Source organism: Pelodiscus sinensis, chromosome 4 (genome assembly GCF_049634645.1).
Source record: "Pelodiscus sinensis isolate JC-2024 chromosome 4, ASM4963464v1, whole genome shotgun sequence".
In the NCBI taxonomy this organism is placed as follows: Eukaryota; Metazoa; Chordata; order Testudines; family Trionychidae; genus Pelodiscus; species Pelodiscus sinensis.
In genome coordinates, this window is record NC_134714.1 from 116,766,564 (window position 1) to 116,789,150 (window position 22,587).

The 22,587-nt window shown below is 46.7% G+C and overlaps 1 protein-coding gene across 1 annotated transcript in view; it reads right to left on the reverse strand.

The window, feature by feature from the left end:
• The window catches only part of SYT8 (synaptotagmin 8), a 29,224-nt gene extending 11,297 nt beyond the window's left edge, over window positions 1–17,927 (reverse strand). Inside the window, exons 1-5 of the mRNA XM_006134926.4 lie at window positions 17,559–17,927; window positions 6,291–6,410; window positions 3,185–3,342; window positions 1,862–1,957; window positions 1,272–1,439 (exon numbers count right to left, since the gene is read on the reverse strand). Coding sequence (XP_006134988.1) covers window positions 1,272–1,439; window positions 1,862–1,957; window positions 3,185–3,342; window positions 6,291–6,402 — 534 coding nt within the window. The 5' untranslated portion in view covers window positions 6,403–6,410; window positions 17,559–17,927. The remainder of the gene's footprint in view (window positions 1–1,271; window positions 1,440–1,861; window positions 1,958–3,184; window positions 3,343–6,290; window positions 6,411–17,558) is intronic.
• Between the last annotated feature and the right edge of the window lie 4,660 nt (window positions 17,928–22,587).

A 22,587-nucleotide genomic window follows, 5' to 3' on the forward strand; every position in this document is an offset into this window, starting at 1 on the left:
TTGCGCATCTTATTTTGAACTACAGAGCAGTGTAGACGAAGCCTCACACCGCTGCCACTCCTCTTCCTCCTGTGCTGAGGACACGTCTGGGCATGGGCAGGCTCTCCTTTCCCAGAGTGACATTCAGCCTCCATGGTCATTCAGCCCTAAGCTGGAGGGACCCCCTAGGTCCTGGAAAGCAAAGGGAAGGGGCAGATTTGTTTCTGTGATAAATTGCAGGGAGGACCAATGAGAGGAGGCAAGTCCTTCTTTCCCACTCAGACTCTGCAGAAGACACTGGCAGGACACAGGGCCAGGGCTAGGGCAGGCCTCATGTTGGCTGCCCCACAGCTCCCAGCCTTAGGGAAGCTGGTGGTAGCTACCTGGCAGCACCTTGGGCAAGGGGGGGACTTGAACCCACAACCTGGAGGCCTCCAGTGTTTAGTGGGAGACCAAAGAAAGCAAATGCACATGTGGTGCTACCCAACAGAGAGAGCAAACTGCTTGTGCTCCAGCGCACACATGAGTGAGGGACACACAAGGGCAGCAGCGATGAAGGTCAGTGAGACAGGGCACTATTAGCGGTACCTTGGTTGCTGCAGCTCTGGCAAGAGTGCAGGCTTCGTAAAAGCCAATTAGTCAGTTTCTGCTGGGGATTAATGACCCTTGGGTGGTAATTGCTGAGCTAAGGAGGTCATTTGGCTCCGTAACGAGGACGATGTAAGGGGGAGGGACAGGAGCTAGGGGAAAACTCAGAGCGTGAGTCTGAGCTGAGGAGAGATGGCCCGGCAGACGTCTCTCTCCCCCGCTGCAAGCCTGCGGTGCATTCTGCTCTTCTGGGTGAGAGAAGAACAAACACCCCCATGGTAAAAGAGTAACAACCTGTGGTGGCAATGTGGCACATTGGGTAGTGACAGCGCCACTCTGTGGTGTAAGTGTGAATGAAAGAAAATCTCAGCCCCTGTTTCTTTATTCTCAAGAATCCAGGGCATGAACAGGGGCACCTGGGTCAGAATGGGTGGGCCTGAGGAGACCTGCATCTTCTGCGTCTCTCCCCCTTGGTCTTACTCCTGCCACAAGGCAGGAGGGATTTACTGGACATGCAGCCGTACCCTCACGCACAGGATCATGGCCTCATCCTGCTTACCGGTTTACCGTACTCTCGCCCCTTCAGCAGTGACTCTGCGCTGTGCAGGGTCAACATTAGCTCTCTGAGGTCTGCTCTCAGCTCACAGGCCGTGACTCAAGAGCAGTCGTCTGGATGAGAGCGAGTGGCTGGGAGTGTTTCGCACCTGGAAGGTGAAGGTCTCGTTGAAGACCGGGTTGAGCGTCTTCCGGTAAACCTTGGTTTCATACTTCTTCTTCATATCAGATGTTAAATAGACAATAACGTATGGGTCCGAGGTCCCCCCGCTGTCCATGGCCTTTAAATCTGCTGCCTGCTTCACTCCAACCTTCATCTGAAAAATGTCAAGAGTAAAAAGCTCCATGTGAAGTGAGAGCTCTGGCTCAGGTTTGCCTCCTTCTGGGTGGCTGTCGGCTACATGCAGACAAGCATGGCAGATGCTTTTTGTTGTAGGAAGCAATTTGGGGGAGCGCTGTTATAGATCAGTAGCCAGGGAGGCACTAGGGACCCTGATGACCAGGTGGTGGGTGTCTGAAGCTTTGCCCACAGGTTTAGGGGAGGAAATAGTTGTGTGCACAGCAGAGAATTGGCTGGCTGGCTGTTGGAGGGCAGGGAAGGGGGATAGGCGCAGAGCTGGCTCTGAAAGGAGAGGGTTTGGAAGGCTGTGAAGGAGGAGAATCTGACTGTGCAAGAAAAAGGCATTTCCTGCCACTCCTGTCAGCGCTGGGTAGCTCACCCTGGCATAACGAGTCTTACCTCCTGGCTACGGAAGTTATACTCCAGGGAATACTGCAGCCTGCCTCGCTTCTCGTCCTCGAGCCCAGACTCCAAATCGTCCATATCTGGCTGGACCTGCAGTAAGAAAGCGGCAAGTGTCTTACAAAATAACAGTGCCCGTGAAGGTCCAGAACTGGGATCTCTGGAATTTCCCCTTGGCTGGAGGCTAGGGACAATATGTAGATGATGCTGCCAGCCCAAACTACTGGCTTCTTCCTAAAAGTGAACCCCAAGCTTATCACACTGTTCTTCCAGGCCAGGAGTGTGCAGGCCTGGTGGTCACTGGTTTAAAATCAGGGTGGAGATGGATGGCAGGAGAGAGATCGTTTGATCATTACCTGTTTGATTCACTCCCTCTGGGACACCTGGCATTGGCCACTGTTGGCAGACAGGGTACTGAGCTGGATGGACCTTTGGTCTGACCCAGTATGGCCATTCTTATGTTCTTGTGTTTATATTTATGACAAATGATGAAAGGATCCTGACAACATTCTGGGAATAAGAATCTAAGGAGCAGCCACAGTGAAGTGAACCAGGCACACAGAAATCAGTATAGCCTCCTGATTATAAAAGGCCAAGGCTGGCCACAGACTTTGCTGGTCCATGGGCAATGTGTGTGGTGGCTTGGCTTCGGGATCATAGAAAAGGTGGGGCTTTGGATGGAAGGGGTGAGGGCAGAGACAGCAAGACATTAACATCACACGGGGCTCCAGCAGCAATTTAAAGGCTACGGGGTTCTGGCCGGCCCTACTGTTGTAGTGGTGGATCAGAACCCTGGACCCTTACCCTGGACCCTTGAAAATCACTGGGCCCTGGGGTCAACTGCCCAATATGCTACATCCCCAGTCAGCAGCTCTGTGCAAGGCTCCATCAATAAGCCCCAGTCATCCAAAAGGGACATTGATACATCAGGTTCCACCACACTAATGAAAGAATTCTCTCATGCGGGTTGGTCCCAGACTCCAAAGTGGAGGGCAACATGTACTTCCGTTTTCCTTCCTCTGTTTCCCTCTGTGATTAGTCTGGAGCTCATGAAAATGGGGAACTCATGTCATTAACTGGGTCAGGCTGCTGGGGAAGTTCTGCCAAACCGTCCTCATTCTGCCCTGCAGCACAGCGCTCGTTTAGCTTGAGGTCTTTTCTGAGCAGAAGCCACCCCAGCTGTAAGCCTGTGGCAACAGCCATACATTCTTATCTCTACAGCCCTGTCATTCCGGGCATGAGAACATGCTGCTGCTGCTGCTTCTGAGTGTGCCAACAAGCCAGGGAGTAAGGCGGAGGGGGACAGTGGGAGGAGCGTACCAGGCTGGCAGTGGTGGAGCCATTGATGCTTTGCAAGTTGAGCTTTTCCTTCTTCTTGTGCTTCTTCTTGCAGCAGCAGCACTTGATGATGCAGATGAGGAAGAGGATTAGGAGAAGGCCTGCGGCGACTGCAATGGCAATGAGAGCCCATCTGGGCACTGTTGCATCATTGGGGAAACAAAGAGAGAAACAAATGGGGTTAGATCACTGTTACGAAATGCCTGTCTAGATAATCCCTGGTTCCAAGGAGAGGATGTTAGCAGGACTCCTGAGTTATAATCTGGCCCTGGAGAAATCACCTAGGTCCAAATGGTGGAGTTTAAGCACCAACAGTAGGCACGTAAGTAAAAGTGCTCTGTTTTCATAGATGTTGAACTTCTGCATTCTTGTCTGAACTAACTCGGTGCTGCGTGTGATCTGCACTTCTGAAAATTAGGCCACGGTGACTATGTACTGGAATATGGACTAATTAATTGTCTAATGCTCAGCACACCCACCTGAAAAGTCTGGCCTTATCTTCCCCGGGCCTAAAATCAGTAGCTGTCTGTGGGGGAAGTAATACTTCCCTACTACAGTGGTTTTCAAACTACAGGTCGCGACCCAGCACTGAGTCGTGGAATGTCAGACATGAGGGGTGTGTCTAGACTACAGGGTTTTTTTCGAAAAAAGTGGCCTTTTTTTTAAAAAAAACTTCCCCTGCGTCTAGACTGCCACCGCATTCTTTTGAAATTAAATCGAAAGAACGCAGGAATTTTTTTGACTGCGGTAAACCTCCTTTTACAAGGAAGAACACCTTTTTTTGAAAGTGCTTTTTTGAAAAAAGGCGTTCTTGAATGCAAACAGGGCTTTTTCGAAAGAGAGCATCCAGACTGCCTGGGTGCTCTCTTTCGAGAAAGCAGCTAGTTTTTTCGAAAGAAATGGTTGCAGTCTAGACGCTCTCTTTCGAAAGAGGCTTGTAGTCTAGACGTACGTGTTGCTGCAGGGCGATCAGGTGACCAGTGGGGGTGCTAAGGCAGGCTACATGCTTGCCCTGGTACTGCAGATTGTGCTGCGCCCCAGAAGCAGATCAGTTCATAGGGCAGGCTTGGACAAAATACCCTCTGCAGGCTGGATCCAGCCTGCCAAGCTGCCAGATCTAGCCCGTGGATGGAGCAGGAAGCCTCAGGCAGCCTCCCTGCCTGCCCCCTGCATGCTGCAGAGAAAAGCAGCCCTTGTGGAGCTCTGTTTGAACAGCTGTGAACCCGGGGGAGGGAGGAAAGGGTTCATGCGGTGCTCCCGCTCCGCAGCACAACCCATTGGCCAGTTTCCAGCCAATGGGAGCTGCCTGTTGACAACAGTCAGCTTGCAAACTGCCCTCTCCTGCTCTCCTCAGGCTCCTAGCTGTTCAAACACCACATGGCCCCTGCAGCTGGGGCAGGCAGGCTGGGAGTCTGTTTAAGAAGGCTGCTGGCTGGGAGTCAAGCAGGTAAGTTTCCCAGTGAGAGCCTGTCTCTGGCACCTCAACCCTTTGACCCCCTACCCTCCAAATCCCCTCCCAAATCCTGCACCCCAATCCCCTGCCCCAGGTCACAACCCGAACACTCTGCCCCCCTCTGCATCCATATCCCCTCCCGGATCCTGCACCCCAACCCCCTGCCCCAGATCACAGCCCCCTCTTGCCCAAGGTCACAACTCAAACCCCTGCGCCCTAGTCCACTAGCCCAGGTCACAAGTGCCTCTTTCACCCAAACTCCTTCCTAGACCCCACACTCTCTCCTGCACTCCAATCCCTTACTGCAAGCTCCCTTCTGCACCCAACCTCCATCCCAGACCCCGCACTTTCTCCATTGATATGGAAGAGTGTGGCCCTCAAACACTTTACAAATTCTTGGAGTGGCCCCCATCAACAAATATTGCCCACCCCTGTTCTAGGGGGAGAATGCTCTGTGCACTGCCCTTGCACCAAGCACTAGCTCCGTACTCCCATTGGCTGGGAACCTGCTGCAGGCTGCCTCTGGGGCGCAGCATGATCTGTGGTGCCAGAAGAGGCAGGAAGCCTGACTTAGCACCCGCACTGCACCACTGACCAGGAGCCACGTGAGGTAAGCCCCTCCTGCCCCAGCCCTGACCCCCCTCAAAGCCAGAGCCTGCTTCTACAGCCCAAAACTCTCATCCTCAGCCCCACCCAGAGCCCCCACTCTAGTCCAAGTATTTTGGGTCACAAGCATCAACAATTTTCTTCAACAGGGTGATGAGCAAAAAAGTTTGAAAACCACTGTCCTACCACATGGGGTGGAGTAAGAGTTAATTCTCCTGTGTTTGTACAGTGCTTTGAAACCAATGGAGGAATTCAGAAGTATCAGATAAAACCAAATGGTCAATGTAATTTCATTTCAAATGGGGGTAGCTGAGTAGAGGAACAGGTTGAGATTTTCAAAGCAATTCAGGGGATTTAAGTGTAGATGAGCCCTGACACAGCTGCAATGCTGCAGAGGAAACGCTCTTTCTAGAGACAGAAGGGGTGCCCCTCTTCGCATCATTATTCCTTCTCCCCAAGAGGCAGCAGTTAGCGTGACAGAGAAATTCTTCTAGCAGCCTCCAATAGAGAAAGCAGGGACGTGAAAGGTTAACTGGTTAACCGGTAAGCATCACTCTTAACAGGTGAGGTTTACCGGTTCCGGTTAACCGGTGGGGCCTGGAGCAGCTCCCTGCCTGCTGCGGGTGCGGGGCTGCTCCAGCTTCTGTCTGCAGCAGGCCTGTGTATGTTGTAGGCAGGGGATGCATCCATATGCCTGTGTTGTAGGCAGGGGATGTTGTATGTTGTAGGCAGGGGATGCCTGTGTATGTTGTAGGCAGGGGATCCAGCCGCCCAGAACAGCCCCAGTCTGCTCTGGGCTGGAACCGCCCCTGCCTGCGGCATGAGGATTACTCCAGCGGGGAGCCGCTCCAACCCAGCAGGGCTGGAGTGCCCCCTCCCACCCACTCCCCCTTTAATTGGTTAACCAGTTAAACATCATGTTTAACCAGTTAACTAATTAACCGGGATTTGGCATCCCTAACAGAATGCAGGGTTGGCTCATGATGAATCCAACTCTTGTGCTCACTCTGCCACCTCTAATATACTCACGTGGTATTTTGTTAATAATGCCATCGATGAAGCTAGGCGTGGCAGTGGTCAAAGCAGCGGTCGTCGTGAGGTTACTGGGGGCAGGCGGGGTGGTAGTGCGGATTGAACTCATTTTGTTCGCTATGATTAAATGCAGGTGATATGGAAAACAAAAGAAAAAGTCCATGAGAGACAAAGCTGGGATTCAAGCTATTCAGAAGTCTTTTTGAGTGTGACGTCATCTGCGTTTTTCCTTAGTAAATGGTTCCTATTTAAGAAAGACTGTGATTCTATGTGACAGTCCCCTTCCTGTTGAGAAACTATTGGGAAATGGACAGGGAGGATGAGAGCTCCATTTACCCTCATGAACTTATCCAGCAACCATCCCCTCAGATGGAAGAGATTAGGGGAGCTATAGGTGGAGGAGTTCATGCTCCCTCCCAACCCTATTTCAAGGATCCATGAGGAAAGGAATTTCCTTCTCTACAGAAACAGGAGCCATTTTGCCCTGACCTCTCCAGCACACTGGAGCAGGAGCTGCACTTGCATTGCCTGGATCCCCTTGCTCAGTAGCAGCCTCAAAGGGGGTACTCAGTAGGCAATAGAGGATGCCACAGAGAGCAGTTTCACTTCTGCTCCATGTCCATCTATGCCCACCCCTGCTCCTGAATTCCATTAATGGAGCAAATGAGTATCTGCATGAAGCAAAGGAGGGGTTGAGAATAGAAAATCAGTGATCCATAGGGTTGCCAGGTGTCCGGTTTTGAACCGGACAGCCCAGTATTTGAGCTTTCTGTTCAGGAAACAAATGGAGAAAATCACAAACCACAGACAGAGCTTGGTTTTCACTCTCTGAAATACAGCCCTCTCTGGGATGGAATGTAAAAGAGGACTGGAGCAGGCTCCGTAACTCCACATTATAACTGAGCACAGGAAGCGAAGAACACTGTGGCCAGATGATATTACAGAATGTCAGTAAACTTGGAGCATAATAGACACTAAGAACTGCATCATATAGTACACTATCTTCACTATAATGCTCTGTATGTCCTGAGACATAATGCATCATCAGCACTGCCATGTTAATCACAGCCTCTAGCACTGAGACAGCATCTTGTTACCTTTATACCAGTGCACCATGGCAGCTAGGGTTGGATCCTTAATCCCCCAGGCAGGCCTGCGTTACTGCAGTTCTACAAGAGGCCTGCTTCTGGGAGCCCCCCAGCACTGAGGCTATGGCAACACTGCTGGTTTTTTGCGAAAGAGGATATGCAAATCGCACTCGCATTTGCAGATCTTCTTCCAATTCTTTTTGCGGAAGAGGTTTTGCGGATAAAAAGCCCCATGTAGACGGGGCCATTTGTTGGGGGGGAAAAGCTTCTTTCGCAAGATCCTGTAAACCTCGATTTTTGAGGAATAAGGGATCTTGCAAAAGAGGGGTTTTTTTCCCAACAAATGGCCCCATCTACATGGGGCTTTTTATCCACAAAACCACTTCTGCAAAAAGAATCGGAAGAAGATACGCAAATACGAGCGCAATTTGCATATCCTCTTCCACAAAAAAATGGCAGTGTAGCCGTAGCCTGAGTCACACAGGAAATCACAGCATGGACAGGTGGAAAGAAAGAAGAGTCGTGTCATCCATCAATTTCCAGGAAGCATCCATCACCCTTTTCCCCAGAATTAACAGGAAGAGATTGAGTATTAAACGAATAAACAAGGTGAAGAGAGGTTTGGGATGTGTGTATGTGAGGATGCCTACAGTGGACCAGGTCCCATTTCTCAGCTGAGCCCTTACTCACACAACTAATGCCAGTGATATCAATTATTTATATTACTAGCACCTAGAGGCACCAACCAAGGTCAGGGCCCCATGGAGCTAGGTGTTTTATATACATACAGTAACAGACATCCCTGGGCCCAAAAATCTATTGAGGTGGGAGAGACAAAAGATGGGAGATGAAAAACAGACACAGAGAAGGAAAGTGACAGAGGAACCTGGAATACATCACACCTCTCCTGTCTCCCACCATCAATGCTGTAGCACTGGACCCACTGTCTTTTCTGGGGTGGCTGTGAATCACAGCTCAGCTTTGCACACAAAGGGTCACACAATCAGGCCTAATGTGAGCTGTGGGAGAAGCAAAGGGAAAAATTGCTGTAATAATGAGTTGGCAATCAGTGAAGTCCCTCGTAGACACTTCAGCTGGAGGCAGTTATGTGCTAGCCGATGGAGCCCATACTCAAGAGACCTGGGCCAGTCCTGACTCTGCTAATGCCCTGCTTGGTGACCTTGGGTAAGTCACTTTGCCTCTGAGTCTCAGCTCTGCTGCTGAAAAGCTCTAGGTATTATTAATGTTATTACTAGGAATGTCTACACTATACAAGGTTCTTCCCCCAGGCAGGAGTGTGCAACCCCCAACCATGAACATGATGGGCACTGGCCGTTCAATAATTAAAGCCAGCTGTGAGGGGCTCCTCCTTGCATCATAGTTATACATGCCATGCCAGACTGATGTGACGGACAGTACGTAGTATGTGCCTATTTATCTTGGCTCCCAGCAGCCCCTTACTGAATGTGAGCATGTAACACACAGAAACCTGTTGGGGAACATTTTAAGTTGGCCGGCCACTCACTAACTGATCTAAAAGTGACAGAGCAATTTCAAAAACTAGCTGGGAAGAAGCTGCAGAACTTGGTTTCATTTACAAGACTGACACCTGTAATCAAGGTTGGAACAAAGACTGACCTGGACAGGCTGCTACATTCCACACCCTGATGCCATAAAAACACGAAGCACTGGGTTCTTACAGCCCACTCTATTAGCCTCATTTAGCACAGACACTCTAAGGTTGTGTCTAGACTGCCTCCCATTTCCGTAAAAGGGATGCAAATTAGACACATCACAATTGCAAATGAAGTGGGGATTTAAATCCCCCCGCATCATTTACATAAAAATGGCTGCCGCTTTTTTCTGACTCCGAGCTTTGCTGGAAAAAAGCGCCAGTCTAAACGCGGATCTTTCGGAAAATAAAGCCTTTTCCGAAAGATCCCTTATTCCTCTTAAAATAAGGAATAAGGGATCTTTCGGAAAAGGCTTTATTTTCTGAAAGAGCCGCGTCTAGACTGGCGCTTTCTTCCGGCAAAGCTCCAAGCAGGAAAAAAAGCGGCAGACATTTTTATGCAAATTAAGCGGGGGGGATTTAAATCCCAGCTTCATTTGCAATTGTGATGTGTCTAATTTGCATCCCTTTTACGGAAAAGGGATGCAGTCTAGACACAGCCTAATTGACAATATTTTTTCCTTCTCTTTCCCTCCTCATCCCCTCTCTTTTTCTGCTTTATTTGTACCTTGGACCAGTGTTCCCTTTAAGCTGTGTGGCAGCACTGCTTCACAGGTGATTAGTCAGTCCTGCCCAGTCAGAGGCTCAGGGCTCTGTGCACAAGCTGACTGACTGGGTGGGGCTGGGGCTGGGGCTGGGGCTGATTAAACACCTGTGAAGCTGTGCTGCCATGCTGCTTAGAAGGAACACTGCCCTGGACCTCTTACTCCATTCATCTGAAGAAGTGGGTTTACGTTTTTTGGTAGTCTCTAAGATGATGTATAACTATTTGTTGTTTTTTAAGTTTTTCCAATTAACGAGAAAATGCAAGTGTTTTTGCTCGCCACTCAGCAAAGAGAGGTGTGCAGAGAAATTCCTAAAAAAGAAACTTCCCTTGACTGAGTTTTGTTGAGAATGTGTCATAACCCTAATAAATGTACACCAAGATTTTTGTTCTTCAAAGTGATTCACTAACGTCAACTAACAGTTGTATTAAATTCAGTGCTATTGTTACTTGTAGCGTGATAGCACTTAGCAGCAAATGAGATCAGAGTTTAGTTAACACTGAGCACTTCTGAGCGTCCTATGTAAATTTCCAAACAGGCAGGCAGAACAAGAAATGGACTCTATTCAGTGCTAAAGAAAGGCATTTTAGAATCCTGAGCATATATCTGTCTGAAGTAAAATTACTCCGAAGCATCTATTAGTCAGTGCTTTAATGAAGTATGTTTTAACTTCAGTGAAAAAAATCTTTACATTTAAATGTTCCCCTGCAGTGACACCAACCTTAACTGGTGGCAGTACTTGTGAATCAGAAAGTGAAACTGACTGTAAACAAAAGTACAAAAGTGAAATAAACCTGTGCCTATCTCCCTCCTGGCTTCTTGATGTGGGGAAGGGGGGAGGAGAGAGAGAGAGAGAGAGAGAGAGAATATAAAAATGTCGAAACGCAAATAAGGTTTTTCATGGTCTTGCACTTTTAATAACCCAATATGGTGTGTACAACACCCCAGGTAAAGAATACTGGGTTTCTAATTGTGTGCACTTCCCTGCTCAAAGCTCTGTATAGCGAGTCAGATTAGAAATGTATTCCCAGTCACATTTAAGGGAGCCAGAGCAGGAATTTCTACTGCCCTTGCTGCCTATTAGACTTCTATGCTGGTGCTCAAAGTTCTGAGCTATGACGCAGACTGTGCACTTAGATGCTGGAACAAAAATGCCACATACACCCCTATTCCTAAACCAGCCAGATGCTGGGTCCAGACTCCAGCCACCGTAGAGATATTTATGAAAGATTGTGATTTGAAGACACCCCCTTGTAAGGAACAGTGTTGTATGGGAATTTGGAGACGTGCCCTGGAGAGGGGAGCAGGGCTGTGCCACAGCTGGCTATAGAAGCTCTCCCAGTTATCTTATTCCCTTCTCATTCACTATTTTCTTATGTAATGAACCCCAAGACTGTTGCAAGCTGTAGCAATAAGCATAGTTATTTGCCTGTACACTCCTTTGGAGGATCAGGTGGTCAAGGAGGTGGCCATGAGGGCCTGCGGATAGGAGGGACAAAGGGAGTAGTTACCGCGGGGCCCCGCAATTCAAAGGGGCCCAGGGTTCCTGGCCACTGCTGCTGGTACTGAGGCAGTGGTAGCAGCTGGAGCCCCAGGGCCAAAGGATTGGGGGGAGGGGTCAGCCCCTGCCCTGCTCCACCCCTTCTGCCCTAGGCCATGGCCCTTCTGGGAGAGAAACTTTTCTGAGAGGAGCCCAGAAATACTCCTGTGTCAACTTTCACCAGATCTCCAAGCACTGTCTCAAATTAGCTGCACTACACCCCTTTGAGGAGCTAAAGGATCTCATCCTCTACCCTCTGGGGTGGAATATTGCCGCTGCCCAAGAGACACAGCAATAAGAATAATGCCCCCAAAACCATGAGGGAATTTAGGTGGGTCGAGGACTTTGGTTAGGGGACTAGGTTCCTTCTATGGCTACATCTACACTGCAGCGATATTTCAGGATATTTTGAAATATAACAGGCTCACTGTTCAGACGTCCCTGTAGATCTCATTCCACAAGGAGTAAGGGACGTTTTGGAATAGCAGGTTATTCGAAACTAAAGTACGAAATATGCTATTTTGAAATAGTATTGAAATAAGATACGTAATTTGTGTAGCTCAAACTGTGCATCTTATTTTGAGCTACGGTGCAGTGTAAACGCACCTTAAAAGCATTACAGAAGTTCTAGGTTGCCAGGCCATGCTGAGACTCCTGGGGAAAGCTGTAGGGAAGGTTGCTGGCCCGACTCCCCTATTGTTATCCTCCTCTTCTCTAGCACCCCGCTCCTCAGGACAGCTTTCTTCTGAAAGACTTCGTCTGCCATGAATGCAACATTTATGTCTGGCAACAGTACACACCCTGGAGTCACATTCAGCTAGGGAATGGGTGTGTGCCAGTCGGAGATTAAGGTGTGGGTGTGCGCACACATAAAGGCGGGGACCAGGTGTCCACAGCAGCTCTTTCCCACTGCCTGTTAATTGCCTGGCAACGCTCCTGCTTTACAGGGTGTTGTAAAGGTCAGAGATTAGTGTCCCAAAGCCACCTCCCCAAGGAGCGTCTCCAGGCACCTAATTACTTTACATTGCAGAAAACTGGTGCTGTTCTCTTCCCAATTCCTTCTGTAGCCCAAGGGCTCTATTAACACTATGGATCAGCTCATTGGCCGATGTCAATCTGCATAGCACCCCGGCATGAGTGGAGGGATGCTGACTTATGTAGGAACAAACCCTCGACTGGTATCAGCCTATCAGCATTCCCATCAATAATGCTCTGCTGACTGACACAGCTAAGGGCCTGTTCCTGTATATACAAAGCCAGTGATGGATGGCCTGTTTTCCATAGCTAGGATACCAGGCTGATTTTATGAGGCTTAAGTTAACATCTGTCAAAAAAAGCTCATCACATATAAGCTAAGTCTACACTGATGCTTTACAGCGCTATACCTTTCTGGCTCAGAGGTGTGAACACCCCCCTCCTCAAAGCACAGCAAGTTACAGTGCTGCAAAGTGCCAGTGGGACCTAGGGTTTCCAGGTGTCTGGTATTCTACCGGACAGTCTGGTATTTGCGCTCTTTGTGTGGTAAAAAAAAAAAACCCAGAGACTATTGGACATGTGCAATGTCCGGTATTCTCTGATTTTTCCATCTGCGCACCGGATGGAAGCCTGGCATGGGCTGGGGGAGCAGCTGGAAGTCGGGGCCACGATCGGCGCTGGGAGCCTGTGATTGCGCAGAAGCCTGGCGGGGGACTTCCAGCCACTCCCCCCACCCCCACCAGGCTTCTGCACAATCACAGGCTCCCAGCACAGATGGCAGCCCCGCCTCCCAGCCTGGGAGTCCCAGCGGGGTTGCATCCGGGCTACACCCGGCATGAACTAGGTAGTTCAAATTAAAGCTCCTATTTCGAATTACCGATATTCCTCCTGCCACAGGCAAGTAGTTCGAACTACGGGCATTTAAAAATGATGCCCATCCAGGAACATGCAAATGAAGCCCGGGATATTTAAATCCTGGGCTTCATTTGCAAGTTCGAATGCCTACATTAGCCACTCTATTTCGAACTAGGGTGGCAGTGTAGACATGCCCATAGACATTAACCTCCCCCAATTAATTCCCCCTCTGTTCTAAAATCTGATTTGTCTGTTTTATATGTGTTCACTTTTTTTTGATTGTATCCCTTTGGTATATATGGTCATGCCAATTTTCTTCCACAATTTGATCTGAGGAAGTGGGTCTGGCCCACCAAAGCTCATCACCTAATAAACCATTTTGTTAGTCTTTAAAATGCTACATAGTCCTGTCTTTTGTTTCAGCAAGACCAGACTAACACGGCTACATCTCTATTACTATTCTACTGAAAAATGCTTTCAGCCAATATTTTCTCAACTATTTGGATTCATTTCAGGTGACACTGCAGGCCTTTCTGTGTTTATTTTTCGTGAATATTGTGACAAATGAGTTTCCTAGAAGGACTTGTATCTAAGGCACCAGGATATGTTGGTTGAGCTCTCCTTTCTGCTACACACATCCTGGCTGTGTCTACATTGGCACCCCTTTCCGGAAAAGGGATGCTAATGTAGACTTCGGAATTGCAAATTCCGTGGGGGATTTAAATATCCCCCGCAGCATTTGCATTTACATGGCTGCCACTTTTTTCCGGCTTGGGGATAAGCCGGAGAAAAGCGCCAGTCTAGACGTGATTCTCCAGAAAATAAGCCCTTTTCCAGAGGATCTCTTATTCCTACTTTCATGGCTTTCAAGTAGGAATAAGAGATCCTCCAGAAAAGGGCTTATTTTCCGGAGAATCACGTCTAGACTGGCGCTTTTCTCCAGCTTATCCCCAAGCCGGAAAAAAGTGGCAGCCATGTAAATGCAAATGCCGCGGGGGATATTTAAATCCCCCGCGGAATTTGCAATTCCGAAGTCTACATTAGCATCCCTTTTCCGGAAAGGGGTGCCAATGTAGACACAGCCCCTGTGTGTCCTTGAGTAAGTCCTTCAATCTCGCTGTGTCTCAGGCCCCAGTCTGTAAGCGTACATCTAAACTACATGGCTCCATCAACGGAGCCATGTAGATTTGTTTGTTTAGCAAAGGTAAATGAAGCCGCGATTTAAATGATCGCGGCTTCATTTAAATTTACATGGCTGCCGCGCTGAGCCGACAAACAGCTGATCAGCTGTTTGTCGGCTCAGCGCGCTAGTCTGGATGCTCCCCTGCCGACATCAAAGCCCTTTGTCGGCAGCCCCGGTAAACCTCGTCCCACGAGGAATAACGGGGCTGCCGACAAAGGGCTTTGATGTCGGCGCGGAGCGTCCAGACTAGCGCGCTGAGCCGACAAACAGCTGATTAGCTATTTGTCAGCTCAGCGCGGCAGCCATGTAAATTTAAATGAAGCCGTGATCATTTAAATCGCGGCTTCATTTACCTTTGCCTATGTGTCTAATCTACATGCCTCTGACGACAGAGGCATGTAGTCTAGACACAGCCTAACAGAGACAATAATTCTCTTTCTCCCATGTTGTCTGAGTTGCCTATTAGATCATAAGCTCTTTGGCACAGGGTCTGTCTCAAATGTACTTGTAAGGCACCTCCTGCTATGGCATCTCTATCTCAATGCTACAGTAAATACAAATAATTTACAATTATGATCCTGGCAAAAATTCTGGTGAAATGGGAAATATTAAGCAAAAATTGAAGAATATTTATTGTAATCAAACTAATAATTAACAATTATGTGTATTTACGCAGTACAATGCAAGTACCAGCCGCTTCCTGAGTTACGAACAAGTTACGGACCAACACTTGGTCCGTAACTCGAAGTGTTCATAACTTCGGATCCCATAGAGTTACATGGTGACCGCGCTGTTCATAAGCACGGATAGCCAGTCGTAACTTGGATCCGCATTTACGACCGCTTTGGTTGTAAGTGTGGATAGTCGTAAGTGGAGGTGGTCATAACTCGGGGAGCGGCTGTACAGGCATAGTATGATTTCTAATGGGGGAGCGTAGAGAGTTAGTACTATTAATAAGAACAGATCTAACATCCAGATTTACTGATTTAGTAGTATTTAAATCACAGTGTACTAAATGAGTGGGCCAGAGTGGAGGTGGAATGTCTCCCCGTACCCCACTGTGTGGGGCTGGCCAGCCCAAGCACCCACACCATTCAGGGCTGGCCTAAGCCATTCAACCCCCCAAAAATGTTCTTCCATACCCCCTAGAAAAAGCACGTCCCAAAGTTTGAAAGCAATATCCCTACATACCTCTCGAATCTCAGCCTTTGACTCTGAGGTGGTGACAGGTAAGAAGTACCTAGTGTCCAGTCAGAGTATGAATTTGAAGACTGAACACTGGCAATTAAACTGCCTGTGACCAGTCTGCAGAATAAGAATTATTTGGCAGCATTATGCAGTGAATAACTTTGGTGACTAGTAAAGTGGAGAAAATCACAGTTTGTTTGTGGAGAATTCACAAACAGGAAAGAGGAGAATTATGTGGAATAAATGCTACATCAGGCATTAATGGCCAAGCTGTGTTAGTAACTAATGCGGACCTGTTGGATATTATCTGACCTAAGCAGATCACTTCCCACCCTGGTATAATGAATTAGATCCCGTTGCAAGACTAGCAAATAGATGCCCGATCTGGGGTTCCATTCTCCATGTACAGATCCCCATCCTTTTGCCTCTTTCTTCCATCTATTTGTGCAGTTCTGGAAGCCCAAAGCTGCCCTAAAGCCGGTTTAATGGATTACTGGAGGATTTCTCTTGTCTACCAAAGATCTTCAAAGGGTGAGTTGCCATAACAATTCCTACACTGCTGCCACTGCTGGTCATGTGCAAAAAGGGGCATAGTCGTGGTGTCCCTGTCCCACAATGATCCCCAGGTGCTGGAATGGCCCCTTAGTGCCAAGGACAGCTAGTGCAAATTAAAGCAACCTTCAGTCTGCTCTAGATTGCTCTTATGGGTGCCTTCCCATCCACTCCCTCTCTCTAGGAGCTATGCTGTGTGTACCATGAATGAGCCCAGAGATCTGGCCTAGAATGGTCAGACTGTCAGCAAGTGAAAAATAGTATCATCCTAATCAGTAGCTATGCTGATTTATGTCACTGCAGGATCTGGCCCCGATAGATAAAATATGGAGTGAGACACAAATTGTCATGTTGTAGCACATTATATTTCTGAAATGTTTCCAGAAATGGACAGCTGAATGCTACTTTGTAATATATTCTACAATCACTTTTCATCCGGCCACAGTAAATATACTGAGTTCCACAAAGCTAACGTGGGATTTTGGATGAAACCATCAAAATCCTACTGGTTCTCCATTAAACTTCCCTCAGTAGTTTTCATAGAAGTCAGGCTTAGAACTAATTTTCTTACTTCCAGATCTCTTCTCCTCTCAGCCCCATCAAGCAGCATGCCACAGGCTGTGTACTTATGGCCCTGACAGTCCAAGAGATGGCTGCATTACAACAGAGCTGTACCTGTGTTGTCTCTAAAGAACTTTGGGTGGAAGGTGCTACACCGGGGCTACTCAACTTTGGAAGCCCGGGGGGCCACAATGATTGTCACAGCACATGCTGAGGGCTACAACTTAAGTATGGTTGCATAGACATGGGAGACACCTCGCCATTGTGGAGCATGTTCCCACTGGAGGCCACATTCAAAGGATCCCACCCGCAGGCCATGTGTTGAGCCCCATGTAAACCCAAACTGCACCGTGAGCCGCATGTGGAGTAGCCCTTTGCTATACCCTCATTCCACAGTAGTACTATTTGCCGTGCAGGGTGTTTGATCAGAGACAGAACATGCAGGAAATGCCTTTATTCTTACACCAATGTTGGACAACAAACAATTCTGCTTATCTTGCTAACAGTAGAGCTGAATCTAGCAAAAATCCATTCTTGCCCACCAACCATTGAACATTCTGCAAGCAAGCCCCTCCAGTCTTCCCCTAAGGGCAAGAAATGACCGCTGTACACAAGAACGAGTATACCCCAAACCACAGAGCACTACGCTGATCACAAGCAATAATGCTTGGCTTCATTCTGGGATTCCTGAGGAGAGAGACTCTCATTATCACTGAGGCAGGTACTAGGGTTGCCAGGTGTCCGGTTTTGAACCGGACAGTGCAGTATCTGAACTTTCTGTTTGGGAAACAAATTGAGAAAATATAAATGAGAAAATATCAATATCTGGTATTTTCTAAATAAGATGTAATGTAGATGGTGATGTCATGTCAAGTGTGTCCGGTATTTTTGTTGAAACCATCTGGCAACCCTAGGAGGTACATCTGGGCTTGAAGCCCCACTGGAATTTCCATTACAGCTCCAGTAGGAGTCAATAGGGTTGCACAGAGAATGGAATGTGGCAAGTCATTTTGTACCACAGAAACAAGTAGTGGGAAATCACTTACCTCTTTGTTTCCAGCCTCTCGCTTTCCCACCTTAGCAGCAGCTCAACTCTTCTCCTGGTTATATTGATTCCTCTCCCTACCTCAGAACCTGAAAAGGGAACATTGTTGCGGGGGCCATTTGCCCTCAGCACAGCACCCAGAGCTGGTGGCTCACTGCACAGATCACCGTCTGTGCCTCGGTACAGTGCAGTCCAAACAGGAAATTCTTCTTTGTGAGCTGAGAAACCAGATTGATTGGAAAGGCTCTAGGGAGCCCCACCTCAGGCATTAAACTATGCACCTATACAAACACATGCACACACACAAAAGCCATTGCGGGAACTCCCAGTGGGACCAGGAAGCAAAAATCAAGAGACTCTGTCTGCATAGGGCCAAGCTAACGGGCTGAAGAAACTAGAGGCAACAAGTATTGTTATCGTGCTGCTTGTTTTCTCTTTTGGAACGGGAACCTCTGAAGGGGGAAGCTTAATTACATTTGTTGTTAATGATCTTCCTTATTTTGTCCTGCCTCCACACACTTGACACCCGCTGTCTTCTGTTACAGCTGCTTGCAATAAGCTTCTCCTCACTGGGGATGGTTGGGGCTGGAGTCATTTGTAGCTCCCTCCTGGCTAGGGTTCCTACACCATACTCTACAGTGCCTCTCGCTAGAAGTGGCTGGGACTGAGGTCTTCTACACCATTTCCAAGAGTGACTCTAAGGCCTGGTCTATGGACGAGGAACGGCAGCTCACGTCGACCTAACTATGGAAGTGTCTACACTAAAATTTAATTCCCGCTGATGTAACTGCTCCACTACACTAGACTTAATAATGCCACATTCACAGTCAATGGTGTTAGCTCAATGACGTGTCAATGCAGATACTATGTGGCTTAGCTCAGCTCTTCCTGGCTTTCAGGAGTCATCCCACAATGCCCTACGCTGACAGTGCAATTGATACAAGTGCTCCTGGTGAGGCCAAGCCCCTCTGACACAAGAAGCAAAGCACAGACATGCACTGACAACATAATTACTGTGGCAGCTGTATGCCAAGGTATGTTAGACTGACTTAATATTGCAGTGTAGACACTGCCTACTTAGGAGTCTGCCTGGAACAATTACATGCAAGATCCTTAGTGTGTTTTGCCCTAAGGGGATCGAGATTTGCTTTGATAAGGCAGATAGCAATTCCCTTTGCAGAACAGAATACACAGGTGGGATGAAGCCGACAGCAAACTAGTCATTGGGCACTTCTTCAGCAGTGCAAGTTAGCCCTGTGGCTTCAGCCCCCAGTTACCGGCCAGGATCCAGGGGGCAGGCACTTATGTTGCCCTCCTTAGGAGCACAGTGGGAAATCAGGTGTCAGAGCTGTAACAGAGATATTGTGATTTGGTCTCATTTATGCATAAAAAACTCTGCTTGTAATGGTGTCATAATAAAATTCCCCACCGGGGCCATTTGGCTGTGCAGAAAGTTTCTAATATAAATGAATGAGATGGAGCAGGGTTGATTCCTGGTGGGACTGGATGAAGGAGTTGATTCCTGGATGGGACCTATTGAAGGAGTCTTGCCAGCCAGTGCTCCTACATCATTCCTGGTTCGGTGTTGTGTGTGAAAGCTTATTCCTGAAGACATTCTCTTCCGGGGAAAATGTGCTCACAATCTGTGTGAGAATCAAAACATCAGATCAGACCCTCCCCGTTCTTCCCACCTGCCCCTCTCCCTCCCACACACACACTCTCCCCCTAACATATCAAGTGAGCTATATCCCTCCAACAGAATAAACCCATCCAAAGTTCATGATCCAATGAGCATGTCACAAAAACAGTGAACAGGTCTTACATCAGACTCATGGGTTTATCTTAAGAGAGGGAGTTTCCTTTCTCTGTCAACTTTGTGTATCATGCCTATTGTAGTCTTCTCCTATGCAGCATATAAGAGAATAGCCCATAGCAAACAAGACTGTTTAATTATTAACTCTGGACCACAGTAACCACTGTAGTCAGGAAATCCTTGGATAGCAAGTCTTCAGCTGGGATGTAGGAAATGGTTTCAGAGAGGTAAATGACAAGGCTGTGTCTTAGTTGTGTAGGAATGCTGGCAGTAAGGTTAACAAATATTTTTAGATAATGTTAAGACCAGGGAAACAACTCATCAAGATTTTAAGCTGGTTCTTTGTCATATTCAGAACAGGCTCGAGCCACAAAATTCAGAGCCAGATCTGATTTTTAAATTCTTAATTATTAAATGTGTTTAGATAAGGGATTGAGAAGTGGGAAGAGGAACAAAGTAGAATTTGGTTTAGCTTGTCGCTAGGTATTTAGAATGAATACAGACTTTTTTTGAGAGAGAATGGGGGAGAAACAAAGAAACATTGGGCCAATAAACAAGTTGAAGTAGCTTGTGTTGTGGAATATTTAATAGCAAAGTTCTGAGGCAGGTGGCTTTTGTTAAAGAAAACTACACATTACTAATACAAACAAAGTCTACACAGCAGGGAAAAAGTCGAATTAAGCTATGCAACTTCAGCTATGTCCATTGCATAGCTAAAGTCAAAATAGCTTAATTCGGCTTTTGGTGCTGTCTATACAGCAGGAAGTTGAAGGAAGAACACTCTTCCTTCAACTTCCTTTACTCCTTGTAAAAGGAAGGTCACAGAAGTTGGAGTAAGAAGTCCTCCATCTAGACATTCTTTCAAAATAACGGCTTGCTGTGTAAACGGAACATTTTTTATTTCGAAATAGCATCAGTTATTCTGAAATAACACTGCTACGCAGACGTACCCCAGCTTCCCCACAGCTTTGGTTCGAGCTTTGTTTCCTTGGCTTACCAGGAACCACACCTTTCTGGAACACTGTAAAACAGATAGAAATATCTAGTGGCTCAAAGGTGCAGTTGCTAAGAGTTAAAATGGTGATAGAATATTAGTTTCTGAAAGTGTCAGAAGAGACTTTCCCCTATGTAAAAACAGAAGGTAGGTGAGGTAAAATTTTAATTGGACCAACTGCTGTTGGTGAGAGAGACAGGTAAAGGAAAGGAAACAAAGATTAGCATTGCAATTAAAGTCTGATTTTTACTGGTTTTCTCCCCTTTTCTGTGTTTAATTAAAAATTAAAATAGTTTTAATGGTTATTGTTATGATGAGAGAAAGCCAGTGATAACTAGAACTGAAAGAATGTATTTCAGCAAATAATAAACTTTCCAAAAATGCATTTTTCATGCATCAAAATGCCACAACACTATTTGTAAATTAAAATCAATTTTAGCAAACAGTTGCAGCCAAAATAAAATGATTTAGTTCCTAAAAATACAGTTGGGCTCAAACATTGCAAAAAGTAACTTTTCAATATTTCATTTTCAAATGACATTTCATTTCAAACTTAGATTTATTTTTAAATTGTGAAAAACACCTGAAATGTAAACAAAACAACCCCTGGAGGGAAAAAAAAAATCTCATTTTATTCTAGTGTTGCATTTCAGGTGGTTTTCAGTCTTAACTGAATTTTTTTTTCATTCTGGTGAAAAACAAGAATAATAAATTTCAGTTCAAAACTACTGAAATCCTTTTTTCTTGTTTGCCAATCCAATCCGTGAACTGAAAAAAAAAATTTCTCAGTCAGCTCCAGTGATTGATATAGAAGCCACATTTAACTGTTAATATTATTACAGTGATCAAGGTTTTCATTAACATCTCAACCCTTGTTGGGCATGACACAAACTCCTTTTAACACAACTTTCTCTTATCCCTTCCCTGATAACAATTCCATTATCACAAAGGGCTGTGCTACAGCAGAGTGCTATCCCCTCTCTCTGCTGAAACCTGAGCTATAAAGAGGTGAGCTTGGAAAGGAAGTTTAAATATTCGCATGTGCTGTAGGACATGCGATACAATACCACACTACTTGCACCCACGCACAGAGACAGGAATCAGCTGCAGAGCATGAGACAGCAATACAGCTAGGCGGGTGTTGTAATAAGTTACCCGAAAACCTATCTGTGTCATCACTGAAATATTACATAGGGCCAGATGCGGAAAAAATGGAATGCTGGAAAACCCTACCTGACTGTAAATCTCTGCTGAAAGGGATGCTAACACAGAAGGAGACAGACACAATAAAACAGCTGCTGTACATTTTTATACTTGCCCTAAAACTCCTGAAGAATGCTAATGAGATCTGAGGAAAAGTTCAGAAAGCAATCTGAGGGGGAGGGGGAACCCAGTTATTGATGCTGCAGAATCACTGCAGCTATATAGTGCATTTTATACTGAGCATGATAAATAGGAAGAGGAAGAAAGAGCTGAAGAATTAATGAATAAGTGCAAAGATCATTGTACCCTGCAAAAAATGTTAGCAATTAAAGACTTATTTTCTTCAAAATGGGGAAAAGAAAACAGGAAACTTAAAGAATCAGACCCTGATTCTCCATAACACTTAAGCACCTTTATGCTACTATGTGAATTTAAAGATATCTTAAAAGTTGCAGAAATGACCCTCTAATAATACCTCTGCACTAAGGGCCTCTCCTAGAGAGGTGGATTGGGCGTGTGAGGCCACTGGCCAGAATGCATTTAGAGCCATTCTCTCCTTTTCCAAGGGCTATATGGAATGCAACACAAAATCTATCTTAGAGCAGCTCTGAGGCTGCTCTAACCAATACAGGGAAACAGACAGGCCCATGCACAGCCTCAGAATATGAAGAGGCAGCTTAACACCCCCCTTTGTCTCTGTCCTTCTCAACTCCAAACACAGATATTCAGAAAAGGAGAATCAGGCCCACAGTATTTGAATCTGGAATATTAGAAGACTGTCTCAATATAGGCCAATTACCTTTAGGATGCAGCAATGAAAGACTACTTCAGGGGTTAGGCATGACATTTGAAAAGGCAATATTCATAAGGGAAATGTTACCACTGTCCCCATTTTACAGATGGGAAACTGAGGAAGAGGAAGATCAAATGACTCACTTGAAGTTACACAGGAAGCTTATAGCAGAACCAAGATCTCCTTTTATTATAGCCTAAGCCCTTCACCACAAGATTAATCTCCCT